Raw genomic sequence first — 13,570 nt, forward strand, 5'->3', positions numbered from 1 at the left:
AGTTTTTCTCTAGAATCAATATACTAAGCTGCAAAATTAAAAATCTTAAAAAATTGCAAATTTAACAAATAAAAATCGCAATAAAAAAAGCTTACAATATTTTTGGTCACATTTTAGTAGAAGTTATTCCTGGCATCGTCCTTTACAACACCTGATAGGTTTAAAAAATTCCTGAATTATATCCTGAAATCGACCTATTTTTCACCCACAGCCTGGAGTAATTTATCAGTTTTGTGACTTGTCCATGCATGGATTGTGAATGTCTATTTTAGTAATGCAGGACCAAAAAAATATTGGTCTAAATTATTACGCAACTTTTTGTAAAACAATAATACCATTATATCTGTAACACAAAACAAATAATACCATTATATCTGTAACACAGCACAAACACTAATTGAATCATTAATAATTTTAGTTTAACAAAAGCAAAAGCTTTAAACTCCAAAGACTTATGCAATCCAATTACCATTATTGATATTTTACTCTGACGCTGTGATATTTGAAAACAAACATTTATTATTCAGTCCTTCGTCACGCACTGGAAGATTTATCAGATTAAAGAAACGATTGTCAAAGCAGTAGCATCGCACCCAAAAATTAAATAAAAACGCCGAAGATGGTCTGTGATGATAGGATTAAAGTGGGCCTTGGATCGTGCAACCTTGTCATTGCTCCAAAAAAATAATTGGTTTGGGTGGTTTAAGAATAAGATGTCAGACTATATATAGAGATGTACACAAAATTTGATCAATATGTGTTTGGTTGTGAGTGATATACATCATTTTCCAAAAATGAAACTGGTAAGTACTTATTACATATTTTATTAACAAAAAAGTATTTTTTTTCTTCTTCTTCTTTAAGTGCCGTCTCCCACATAGAAGTTGGATATCATCATCATTCTTCTTTTTCTTCAGGTACCGTGTCCGTATTCAGACGTTGGCTGTCATCATGTTTATAAGTTCCTGAAACCTCTCTCTATCCGCTACTGCGCGAAATAATTCTTCTACCGGGGAACCACACCATTGTCTAATAGTACGCAGCCATGAAAGTTTATTTCGACCAATCCATCTCTTTCCCTCCACCTTTCCTTGTATTATAAGGCGAAGTAGATGGTATTTATACATAGTGACTGTACACCCCGATATGGGGCTAAGTCGCGAAAGCTTTCTAGATCCTATTTCTTAGGAGGATCAGTCCCTTTTGGTTATGTTATCTTCTTAACGATTTCTCTCAATTTTTTCCTATCTCTAGTTTTTTCCCGCCATTCTCTGACTCCTGCGTTTTTTAAGTCTTCTTCAACTTTTTGCAACCACTTTGATCTTGGTCTTCCTCTTTTCTTTCTTCCTCCTGGATTCCATTCTATTATAGCATATGTCACTGCTTCATCTCCTGCCCGCCAGATGTGACCTAACCATCTAACTCTGCATTGTTTTATTTTGGTCACGATATCTTCTGTTAGTACTTTCTTAATCTCTGCATTTGTTCGGCTTCGATATTCATTTTGCTCTGTTCTGATTGGTCCCAGTATGGTTCTCATGATCTTTCTCTCCACTATTCTTAAGTTTTCTTCATCTTTTTTAGTCATCGTCATTGTTTCTGCTGCGTATAATAATATTGGTCTAATTATGATGTTATACATTCTCATCTTGATTTTAATAGACAGTATTTTGCTTTTAAGTAGTGTTTTATTTGCAAAATAAGCTTTATTCGCTGCCAATATTTTTTCTTTTATTTCTGGTATTCTTTCACCCGTTTTGCTTATTGTCACTCCTAGGTATTTGAAATGTTCTACATCTTCAAACTCTGAATTTCCTATTTTGGTTTTTCCTTTTATTGCTGGTTTCCCTAGTCTTAATATTTTCGTCTTTTCTTCATTTAATCTGAGTCCCATTGTCTCCCCTTTCTCTTTTATTTCTTCTAGCATTTCTTTCATTATGTTTCTATTTTTTGCAATAATAACAATGTCGTCTGCATATGCGATTATTTGTCCACCTCTTGTTCTTAGGTTTCCTTTGTTTATATTTCGTGGTACATATTCTAAAGCTAGATTAAACAGTGTCGTGGATAAAGCATCCCCTTGTTTCACTCCTTTATTTATAATGAATTCATCTGTCTCGCTTCTTTGCGTCTTTATGCTAATTTTGGTAGTTCTCATTGTCATATTTATTAATTTTCTGAGTTCATGTGGGATTTTTAATTTTTCCAGGGCAATCATTAGTTGTTTTCTCTTAATCGAATCAAATGCCTGTTTGAAATCGATGAATAGCATTTCTAATTGCAGTTTATATTCATTTGCTTTTTCCATTATTTGTTTTATTGTGTGTATAGCATCTATTGTTGATCTTCCTTATGTGAATCCACATTGGTACTGTCCCACTCTCTTCTTCGTGATCTTTGACAATCTTTTTGTTATTATCGAAGTCAATATTTTCTATGTTGTGCTTAGTAGTGTTATTCCTCTATAATTTTCACAAATTTGTTGGTCTCCCTTTTTATGTATTGTTATTACCTGCCCTATCTCCCAGTCCTCTGGCATCTTCTCTTCCTTCCATATATTTTTCAATAGTGATAGTATTTTTTCCTTCAGTCCCTTTCCTCCATATTTTATAAGTTCCATGTTAATTTCGTCTTTTCCTGGAGCTTTTCCATTTTTGCTCTTCTGTATTACTTCCTCGAGTTCATCTATTGTTGGCTCTTTTGAGACTTCAATGTGTATTTCGTCTGCTTCTTCGTCCACCGTTTCCTCTTTTTCGTGCATTTCTTCTCCAGTGTATTCCTCCGTCAAGAGTTCTCTGTAGTGATCTGCCCATACCTGCCTATATTTATTGTCTTCTACAATGACTACTCCCTCTTTATTTTTTATTCCGTTTGTTTTACCTTTGTATTTTTTGGTAGATGGTATTTAGGCCCTTTAATTATATGGCCGAACTATTCTGTTTTTCTCCTCTTTATGATGTTTATGAGCAGACGTTCTGAATTCATCATTTGGAGAACATTTTGATTGGAAGTGTGCGAAACCCACGATATCTTTAGGATTCGTCGATAGCACCACAATTCGAATGTTTCTAATTTATTTAGCATTGTGGTTTTTAACGTCCATGTCTCACAACCATACAATAATATAGACCACACGTAACATTTTAGGACCTTCTTGCGAATCTTCATCGACAGGCTTCGGGGACATAAAACTTGTTTCCAGGTCATAAAAGCCTTACGTGATATTTAAATCCTGGTTATTATCTCTTTATCACAAATGCAATTTACATTTAACCAACTGCCAAGATATTTAAAATGGTTTACTCGTTCTATCTCCTCTCCATCAAGAGGAAACACGCCTTGATCTACATTTATCTTTCCAACTGCCATCCACTTTGTCTTTGAAATATTGATTTTTAGGCCTCTCCGATAACTTGCTTCACTGACTAAATTTACTAATGTCTGACGATCTTATAAATTTTCTGCAAGAATGGCTGTGTCGTCAGCATATCTGATATTGTTGATCATCATCATTCTTCTTCTTTAAGTTCCATCTTCTATCGAAGGTTGGAAATCATCATGGCAATGCGGACCCTGTTGACTGTCGCTCTAAATCATTCCCGTAAGTTCTTAAGCCAGGATGTTCTTCGTCTTCCCACATTTCGCTTCCCTCGGATTTTGCCTTGCATAATAAGTTGTAATAATGAGTATTTTTGCCCTCTCATCACATGTCCCAAGTACTCAAGTTTTCGTCTGTTGATAGTTAGTATTATTTTCGGTTGATTTCCTATCCTTCTAGTTACTTCCACGTTCGACATTCTTTGAATCCATGATATTCGTAGAATTCTTCTGTAACACCAAAATTCAAAGGCGGCCAACTTATTCAAATGGACTTGTTTCAATGTCCACGCTTCCAAGCCATAAAGAAGAGTAGAGAACACGTACCTAACATCGAAGCATCCTTAGGCATATATCTAACCTTATATCCCGACAACAAAGAAACTTTTATAAGTTTAATGAATGATGCACGTGCTATTTCAATACGTGTCTTAATTTCTTAATTTCTTTATCATCATCATTACCTTTATATTACTCTAACTACCGCTGCTCTGAAAAGTTCTATGGAGCTGCATTTAAACCACTCTCTTAAGTATTTCAACCATGACAATCTCCTTCTTCCTATACTCCTTCATCCCCTTATCTCTCCGTGTATTTTCAGTCTTAGCATTTCATATCGCTCTCCCGTCATTATGTGTCCCAGATATTGTAATTTTCTTAATTTTATTGTGTTTATTATTTCGTATTCTTTGCCAATTTCTCGCAATACTTCCGTGTTCGTTTTCTTCTGTGTCCATGACATTCTAAACATCCTCCTCTTAGAGCACATTTTAAATGATTGTAGCTTATTTATGTGTTCTCGCTTCAATACCCAGCTTTTAAGTCCATATTGCAGTATGGAAAACACCTAATATTTCAGAGCTCTTATCCTCAGTTCGAATCTAAGGTTGTTGTTGTAGAGGATTGTTTGCATTTTTACAAACGCATTTCTTGCTATTTTTATCCTGGCCGTTATCTCTGTTTCTTGATCATAATTTTTTAAACAACCGTTCAATAAACACCCTTCAATCCCTTACAACTTTTTCCAATACTTTGTGCAAAGTTAGATACGAAAACGCGCTCATTATAATTTTAAAATTGTGGTGATTACTTCATTCATAGAGATTCTGAGCAATGAAAACCTACAAGAATAAAAATTACAGCGGTAATTTTTTTTGATTATTTCATTCATAGGAGATTCTGACCAATAGAAAGCTACAGAAATAAAAATTAAACTGATTATTTCATTCATAGGAGATTGTGACTAATAGAAAGCTACAGAAATCTAAATTAAATTGATAATTTTTGATAATTTCCCGTCGTCAAGTATATTACGTCAGATGCCCTTCGTTGCTACGAAAAAATACATTCAGTGACATTAATGACAATTAATGTTTTAAAAACTATAAAAGTGATGACTCTCAACCGTCAAATATTTATAACAATTGTGTGTTTAATTGTACTAAATTGTACTTACATAAATAAATTACAATAAAATTTTGGTTTTGAACAGTTTTATTCATGAAATAATCGCAACAAATTGCACTCGATCTCTAAAATTAATATAGAATTATTGACCTCATGACATTTTGACATAATTTCACTCGCCTTCGGCTCGTGAAATTAAAACTGTCAAAGTGTCACTCGGGAAAAATTCAATAATTCTAGAGCTCTTGTGCAATTACTACTGATAATTTTTGATAATATTCTGTCGTCAAGTATATTACGTCAGATGCCCTTCGTTGCTACGAAAAAATACATTCAGTGACATTAATGACAATTAATGTTTTAAAAAATATGAAAGTGATGACTGTCAACCGTCAAATATTTATAACAACTGTGTGTTTAATTGTACTAATTTGTACTAACATCTCTCTCTCTCTCTCCTGTCGTTTCCCCATTACTGAGGATCGTGATTTCTTCCAATATTCCTAACAATGTTTCTCCATTGGTCTCTATCTTCAGCTGCTCTAAGAGCTTCGCAGAATGAGTTTCCAGCTGAATGCTTTATTTGATCAGACAATCTAGTTGGTGATCGTCCTCTTGATCTTCTCCCCGGAACGTTTCCAGAAACAATTAATCTCTCCAAACTGTCGTCACCTCTGCGAACCAAGTGACCAAAGAATTGCAGAATTCGTTGCAGACATATAGTGGACAGCCTTTTTTTAATATTGAGTTGGTTTATAATGGAAACGTTTGTCCTATGAGCTGTCCAAGGTATGCGCAGCATTCTTCTCCAGCACCACATCTCAAAGGCATCAATTTTGTGGCGCTCGCATGCGCGAAGAGTCCAAGTCTCTGCTCCGTATAGAAATATTGAGAATACAAGGGCATTCACCAGTCTCATCTTGATATTTTGAGAGATAGGTCTGTCTTTCCAAACTTTAGTTAGGCGACTCATCGCATTTTTTGCCATACCAATACGTCTCCGAACTTCTGCTTCACAGTTACCATCGTTAGTTATACTAGACCCGAGATAGACAAAGGTGTTTACTATCTGGTATTCCTGTAATATGTTAGTCAGTTGAATAGTGTCAAATCTGTCGACCACCATTACTTTTGTCTTAGCTTTATTGATTTTCAGACCAATTCTATTGCTTTCGTACTCAACTTCATTTCCTGCTCATTTGCTGCTACAAGTGTAGTGTCATCAGCAAATCTTAAATTGGAGATTTTCCTACCAGCTACTGTTACTCCACCGGCCCATCCTTCTAAAACCATCCTCATGATATGTTCACCATAAATGTTAAATAAGTCAGGTGACAACACGCATCCTTGTCTAACACCTCTCTCGGTCTTGAATTGGTTTGAGAACTTCTGATTTCGTCGTACTGTCGCTATATTAGACTGGTACAGATTTTTAATAAGTGTCACCAGGTACATTTTTGCGCCCATTTCTATTAAAATTGACCACAGATTTATCCAGCTTACACAATCAAATGCCTTTTGGTAGTCAACGAAGCATATAATCATAGGTACTTGAAATTCTCTAGACTTTTCAATGAGTTGTCTCAGGTTCAGGATTTGTTCCCTTGTACCTTTACCCTTTACAAACCCCGCTTGTTCCTGAAGTATTTGGTAATGTAGAGAGGTTTTTAATCTGTTTTTGATGATATGCAACAAGATTTTACTAGCATGTTTTATTAGCGACAGTGTGCGGTAGTTTTCACATCTGTGACAGTGTACTAACATAAATAAATTATAATAAAATTTTGGTTTTGAACAGTTTTATTCATGAAATAATCGGAACAAATTGCACTCGATCTCTAAAATTATTATGGAATTTTGGCCCTCGTGACACTTTGACATAATCTCACTCCCCTTCGGGTCGTGAAATTAAAACTGTCAAAGTGTCACTCGGGAAAAATTCGATAATTTTAGAGCTCTTGTGCAATTACTACTGATTATTTCCCGTCGTCAAGTATTACGTCAGATGTCCTTCGTTGCTACGCAAACATGAATATTCAGTGACATTAATGACAATTAATTTTTTACAATTTGTCAAAGAGAAGACCATGAACAGGTTTAGCAAACATTCAGGCGAAGATATCAATAAAATATTATTTAAAATGATTTAAAAAACAGTTTTATTCATGAAATAATCTTACCGAATTATTCTCAAGCTCTTAAAAATCATCGATATGTTTTTCCCTCGTGACACTTTGACATAATTTCACTCCCCTACGGGTTGTGAAATTAAAACTGTCAAAGTGTCACTCGGGACTCGGGACACAAATCGATAATTTTAGAGCTCTCGTGTAATTACTACTGAATATAGTTTTATCAGATTATTTTTTAATATAAATATTTTCCTAAACATTTAAAATTATCATTGAACATTTATTCAAATATTATATTATATTTTTAGGCCGCATTTTTTATGTTAATTGCTTATGCTGTGGCTGATAAACTTCAAAACAATTACTTACCACCGGCAAACTCAGGAGCTTCAGATGGAGGTGAATTTCTTACTGCGCCTTCTAGAGTAGCCAACGTTTTTGCAGGATTCAGGTCCAGTCGACCTACGTCGGGTAAGTGTCAAACACAAAGTTATCTAGAAAAAGAAAATAAAGAATAAAACATCGAAATAATAAAAACATAAATGAAACTTTGCTTTACTTTGCATAAATTCTTCAAAACTTTGTCCTTAAAAACACATTGCAAGATCGTTAAAATAGAAGAAATGCCCTCACTCCGAAAATTCAATTTTTTTCATTGTTTTACGTTCTACGTGATTATAAAATAAAACTCAGTTCAATTTTAGATCAGCATCCTCACCTCTCCCCCTAAAACTAGCTAATCGATTAAAAAATTTCAAAATATTCACTTGCATAACTGAGACTTTTACAAAATGTGTCTATTTTTATAGATCCTTAGATTGAGTGTATATTATAACCTAAAAACGCAATTTTTTGGTAAAAAGCGTATAATTAACTAATATTTTGAAATGACTGCAGGTATATATTTTTTAATTTGTCTGTATTTTATCAAAATAGTTATTTTTCTACAACCGTGTTAAAAATGCAATTTTTAGCACTACAAAAGAGAGTTAAAAATGCTACTTTAAGGCACTAGTGCTTTAAAATTTTTAAGGCACTGCAGTTAAAAGTGAATTGTCAAATTGTGAAACGTCAAAATATTTATATTTCATTTATTAACATTAATATTAATAGTACAACTTGCGCAATTTGAAAAAGGTGATTTAAAAGGTTTTTTAAAATTCAATTTAAACTGTATTATTGCATTTTTAACACGTTTGTAGAAAAAAACTATTAAAATTTGTTAGAATATACAACAATAAAGGTAAGATGTTATCCTATAGTTGTTATAATGTACGTATTGGCAGTATACGCTGTGAGCTCGTACGTAGAGGGGATATTTACAAATTCGCGAGCGCCAGTAGTGGCAAGTCTGTAAACGATTACCGGAAATTTGACATAAATGTCAAAGTGATTAATTTAAAATTAAAATTAAAAACATTAATTATAAAAAATATTAGTTGGTCAAAGCTGTGGTATATATTTTTACCTTAAATATACTTACGTTTTGAATACTGAATTTACGTTTTTTTAATGTTCCGTAATATGTGATTATAAATTAATCTATATTAATCTTAGCGCCATCTACACGATAATTGTGAAAGTATCCGAAGTCAAAAATTAATATTTCATCAATAGAACGTCAAAATGATTAGCAAAATCTTTAAAAAATCTATTACAATTTAATTACTTTTTAGCGTTGTAAATATTAAGCGATAACAATTAAATAATAAATTTAAAAATTACCGGTGAAAGTTGAATTAGTAATCCGTCAGGAGCGACACCAGCGAAGCTCAGAGCGTATAGGCAGTTTTGATGTAATGTCAAGAAAAATATAAAAATGGAATGTCAGTCAGAAGGGATTTGAACCCGCGACCTCTCGATCGCTAGTCCAATGCTCTACCTCTTATCTGTTTCCTCCCAAGAGTTCGGAGCCGTTTTTTAATTCTGAACAATAATTGTTAATGAATTATTCATTGCAACTAAGTACATACTGTCTGTGTGCGCATGCGCGCAGTATTATGAATAATAATAATATTTCCTTTCAATAACTTAAAATAAAATCAATCTAAAATTAATTTCATAGGGTATCATCTATTTATTCCATTTTATGTGGTATAAATATACTGAGCATTAAACTCATCTTCTTTGTTCATAAATACCGCTTTTATGGACAATTAAACTTCTCTTTAATGGCTTATAACCATTGTAGAAGTTCAAAACTTAAACTTTAACTGCTTGTATTTGCATTGGAAATCTCGCAAAGGGCTTCCAATATAACTGATACGTGGGTTGGTTATAACCTCATATGACAATCATTTTCATCACGTGCGTATTAAGTACTTTATGCCTTAGTAATGAACCCCAGGAGTATACTAAAAGAGGTTAGAGTAAGATTTTAATATGGTTTTAAACGCATATTTAATAAGTTATTGTCTTTGTTTATCATCTTGAAAATTATAATTAATAGTCCATCAGGTTATTATCAAAATTTATATATTTTTCGGGTGGCCTATATTTACAATATAATTTTTAAAATATTGTTGTCCAGTTAAATCGCGAATAACACTCCAGTTGGTTTTTAACCGCATTTTAATATATTGGGAGTCCTTGGTTCTTATCATTGTCTTCATTCACGAAATAGTTCAGTGCTAGTTTTTCCAAACCATTGGCGTAGGTTTTTAAACCAAGAAGTTGTACGGCGGCCCACACTTCATTTTCTCATTATTTTACCTTGCATGACAAGGTGAAGTATGTCATATTTTTCTGGGAGACGCATTATATGACCAAAGTATTCGAATTTAGAGAAGTTAGAGGGGCCCAAATATTACCTAAGGTCTCTTCATGGTAGTTTTGACAAAGAACTCCCCAACACCAAAAAAAGAAAGGGGCACTACACAAGTAAAATACAATATACAGGCAAAATATTGAAAACATCAGGAAACAATTCCATTCACATATAAAAGAAACCCTAGAACAAACCTGGAGAATGGACCAGTAAGGCATGGAAATGTGGAACAACTGCAAAGGGACTCAAAGTCAAGAGGGAAACTAGTTCGACCAAGAGTGCAAAAAGTAACAGATTAGAATAAGAAAATTTAAGACAAATAAATTTTACAAAAAAAGTAAAATATAAGATTGAATATTCAGAAAATTACAAGAATACGAGATTATTCATTTAAAAAATTTGAATAATGAAATTTATGTTTTAAAAATTTATCTAGAACCTCATTTTTCTTTTTAAACTTAACAAAGGAGACTTTCTTTTTTTATTTTTAATGAATGTATTTTGTATTATAGCCTCCTATAACGTGTACCATTCATCACAATTTGGAAAATCTGCATCTTTGGTTGACCGACCCAATGTAGCATTCAGAAACTCTGAATTCTCATCTTCTGGTCCTCAAATTCCTATTTTAAGACTCACTAGTGAAAATAATGGAGAAGGCAGCTACAGATTTGCGTAAGTATTAAAAAATAAGTTTTTTGATCAAATATGCACGTTTAACCAAATATTACTTAAGCAAATTTATGTTCGTGGAAAAAGATATACTGTATTACATTATTTTTTTTCGTTTTTTTTTGTAATAACTTGCAATATGTACTTTTGTAATAAGTCCTTTTATAATAATATGCACTCTTACAAGGCCAGCCCTAGCCCCAACAGCCAATGAGACCACTCTACTGAAATAAAACAACGCGTCCAGTTTTCGTAATGACAAAGTCCCTTTTAAGAAGTCACTTGGTACCAAAATCTCTATCATCAGGTGCTATAATATATTTTCTACGTTATTATAATATGGAGTAGATGCCTGGATACTTTCCAAAGCTTATTAAGAAAACTCTAAGCATTGTGGTGTTACACACATTTTAAGAATTTCGTGGAGGATCGTGTGACTAATGTTGCATTCTCAAGTATAATAGGCAATGAATTCGAGATTAATAATACAATTAAATGGCGCAAACCAGAATATCTTGGCCATGTTATGAGGAATCAGCCTCATAACATATGGCTTGTTGCAACTCATTCTTAAGGATATTTGGAAAGAGAGGATCGGGAAGAAGAAGAATATCTTACTTCAAAACCTGAGAAAGTGATTCAATACATCTATAACCGTACTCTTGCGAATAATGCCAAGCAAAGGTAGAATAGTCATGCTGATGACCGTAAGGAGATAAACCTCAAAGCAAAAGATCATTATCCTCGTAGTGCAGCTAAAGACATTACTACAGTATTTAGGAGGAAGAGGATTTGGTGGATAAAAATGAGCAATCATAAGAAAGATCATACTTCTATCTTTACGAATTTTATAAATTGTATTGTTTTCGCTTAAACATCATTACACATGTATCAGTCTAAATTTGTTCTTTTAAAGATTAATAATCAACATTTTCAATTTACAGATACGAAACCGATAATAGCATATCGCACGAAGAAGAAGGACATCAAGAAACCATTGGAGCAGAACAAGGCAACATAGTGCATGGCAGCTACACTTACCAATCCCCCGAAGGTCAAACATTTACTGTTCACTACATCGCTGACGAGAATGGTTTCCGCGCTACTGGAGACCATCTACCAGTCGCACCTCCAGTGCCAGAAGCTATCCAGAGATCCCTCAACCATAACTTAATCACTAAACAGAGTCTTGTGGATGTTAGCAGAACGAACAACGAAGATCACATCGGAGCTAATAGTGATAATTCAGAAGCTCACGATTTAAATTCTGTCGAAGTTGGTAGAAATGATGGTGGTAATGTTAACAGACAGTATTTGGGACCATTCAAGAATAACAATAATGGATATAGGTATTAGTTTTTACACCACAAGTAGCATTTTTTATCAGATATTGTTGTACAGGGTTTGTAAAATAGTTTATCAAATATTATTTGTAGTTTTAATACGTATGAAAGCATAAATAAAAGAAGAAAAACTTATACACGACTCTTTTACTTTGTCCTGATTCCAGAAATTAGGCAATTTTTACTTGTTTTGCTGTTAAACTTCGCTCAATATCTTCAACTTTCACACACATTCCTCTTAGAAACCATTATAAAATCGATGGTCATGTATACACAAAAAGAAGAGGATGACAATATGTATTTATAAAAGAATAACTTCTTTATTATGTTTATGTATATGATCATAAAAATAGATTAAAGTTTGGGAGTTCGATAGACGATTGGTTGTGGAGTACTTAAGTGACATATATTTAAATGGTAGCACGTAAAGGTTAGGTAATGAAAAAAAGACAATTACAAATATCTAAAATAGTCAAAATATACAATATGTTTAGAAAATACATCAATTCCTGACTAATTCCTAATCTCATTCGACAATACATCATATCGACTATACATTTCCATAGACGGTTTAAACTGCTCTAGATGCAAGATAGTTGGACATCAAGATTCTAACCGTCCTTCTTTATAATAATCAAAAAGCCTAATTAATCAAATGGAAACTGACCATCACGTGAATATACATATCTCTCCCAATGGAGAATATATGGAGAATAAAAACAGATGGAAGAACAACCACGAAAAGAATACCAAGAAGGTACGGAAACATTAATAGAACTAGAACCCAACATCATACGAAATCACAAGTTAACATCAGTTACAAAGGACTAAACCAATTTCTCACAAACAAAACTGCCACATATGGCTTTCCATATGTGGCAGTTTTGTTTATAATATATAATTATAATATATTATATATTTTAATATATAATATATAATTGCTAATAACCAAAAATATTCGAAGATAATTCTTCAGTAATTGAAAGCGATAAAATAATCACTGAAGCTACTTATGTTACTAAAACAAAAATTTCTACCTCTCCAGAAAACCTTAAAAATGACCTACATCCTCTCAGTAATAAAAAACGTAAGAAAAAGCCTAAAACGCAAGATGATATTCTAAGTATTATACAAGGTGTCCCAAAAGTAGTGGAACGGTCGAATATTTGCGAACTAAACATCGGATCAAAAAACTGAAAAATACGTGTTGAATCATTTTCAAAAATCTATCCAATGACACCAAACACCAACCCCACTACACCCCGTTGAGGTGGGTGGGGGGGGGGGGGTAACTTTAAAATCTTAAATGGACACCCCCAGTTTTTCTTGCAGATTTTAATTCGTTACGTAAAAGTAAGCAACTTTTATTCAAGACATTTTTTCAAACTGTGGCTAGATGGCGCTATAATTGGGAAAAACTATTTATCCTGATATCATAGGTAAATTATAGAAACGGTCTAATATCTCACGAAACACACTTCCAAATGAGAAACTAAAAAACAGATTTTAAATTTTTTTCGAAAACCTTTCGAATATTACCAAACGTGACCCTCCAACCCACCCCCAGGGGTGGGGTCGGGGTAACTTTAAAATCTTAAATAGCAACCACCACTTTTTATTACAGATTCGGATCCGTCACAAAAAATTAAGCA

General features: G+C 33.3%; 1 protein-coding gene across 1 annotated transcript; it reads left to right on the plus strand.

Annotated features, from left to right (window-relative positions):
• Window positions 1-649: 649 nt before the first annotated feature.
• On the plus strand, window positions 650-12,055 carry LOC114332981 (pupal cuticle protein 20-like). The gene is made up of 4 exons (XM_028282784.2): window positions 650-803; window positions 7,445-7,607; window positions 10,416-10,578; window positions 11,520-12,055. Exons 1-4 carry the CDS (start codon window positions 756-758, stop codon window positions 11,929-11,931), a joined length of 786 nt encoding a protein of 261 aa, XP_028138585.2. The 5' UTR covers window positions 650-755; the 3' UTR covers window positions 11,932-12,055.
• Window positions 12,056-13,570: the final 1,515 nt, after the last annotated feature.

The sequence above is a fragment of the Diabrotica virgifera genome, chromosome 5, assembly GCF_917563875.1.
Source record: "Diabrotica virgifera virgifera chromosome 5, PGI_DIABVI_V3a".
In the NCBI taxonomy this organism is placed as follows: domain Eukaryota; kingdom Metazoa; phylum Arthropoda; class Insecta; order Coleoptera; family Chrysomelidae; genus Diabrotica; species Diabrotica virgifera.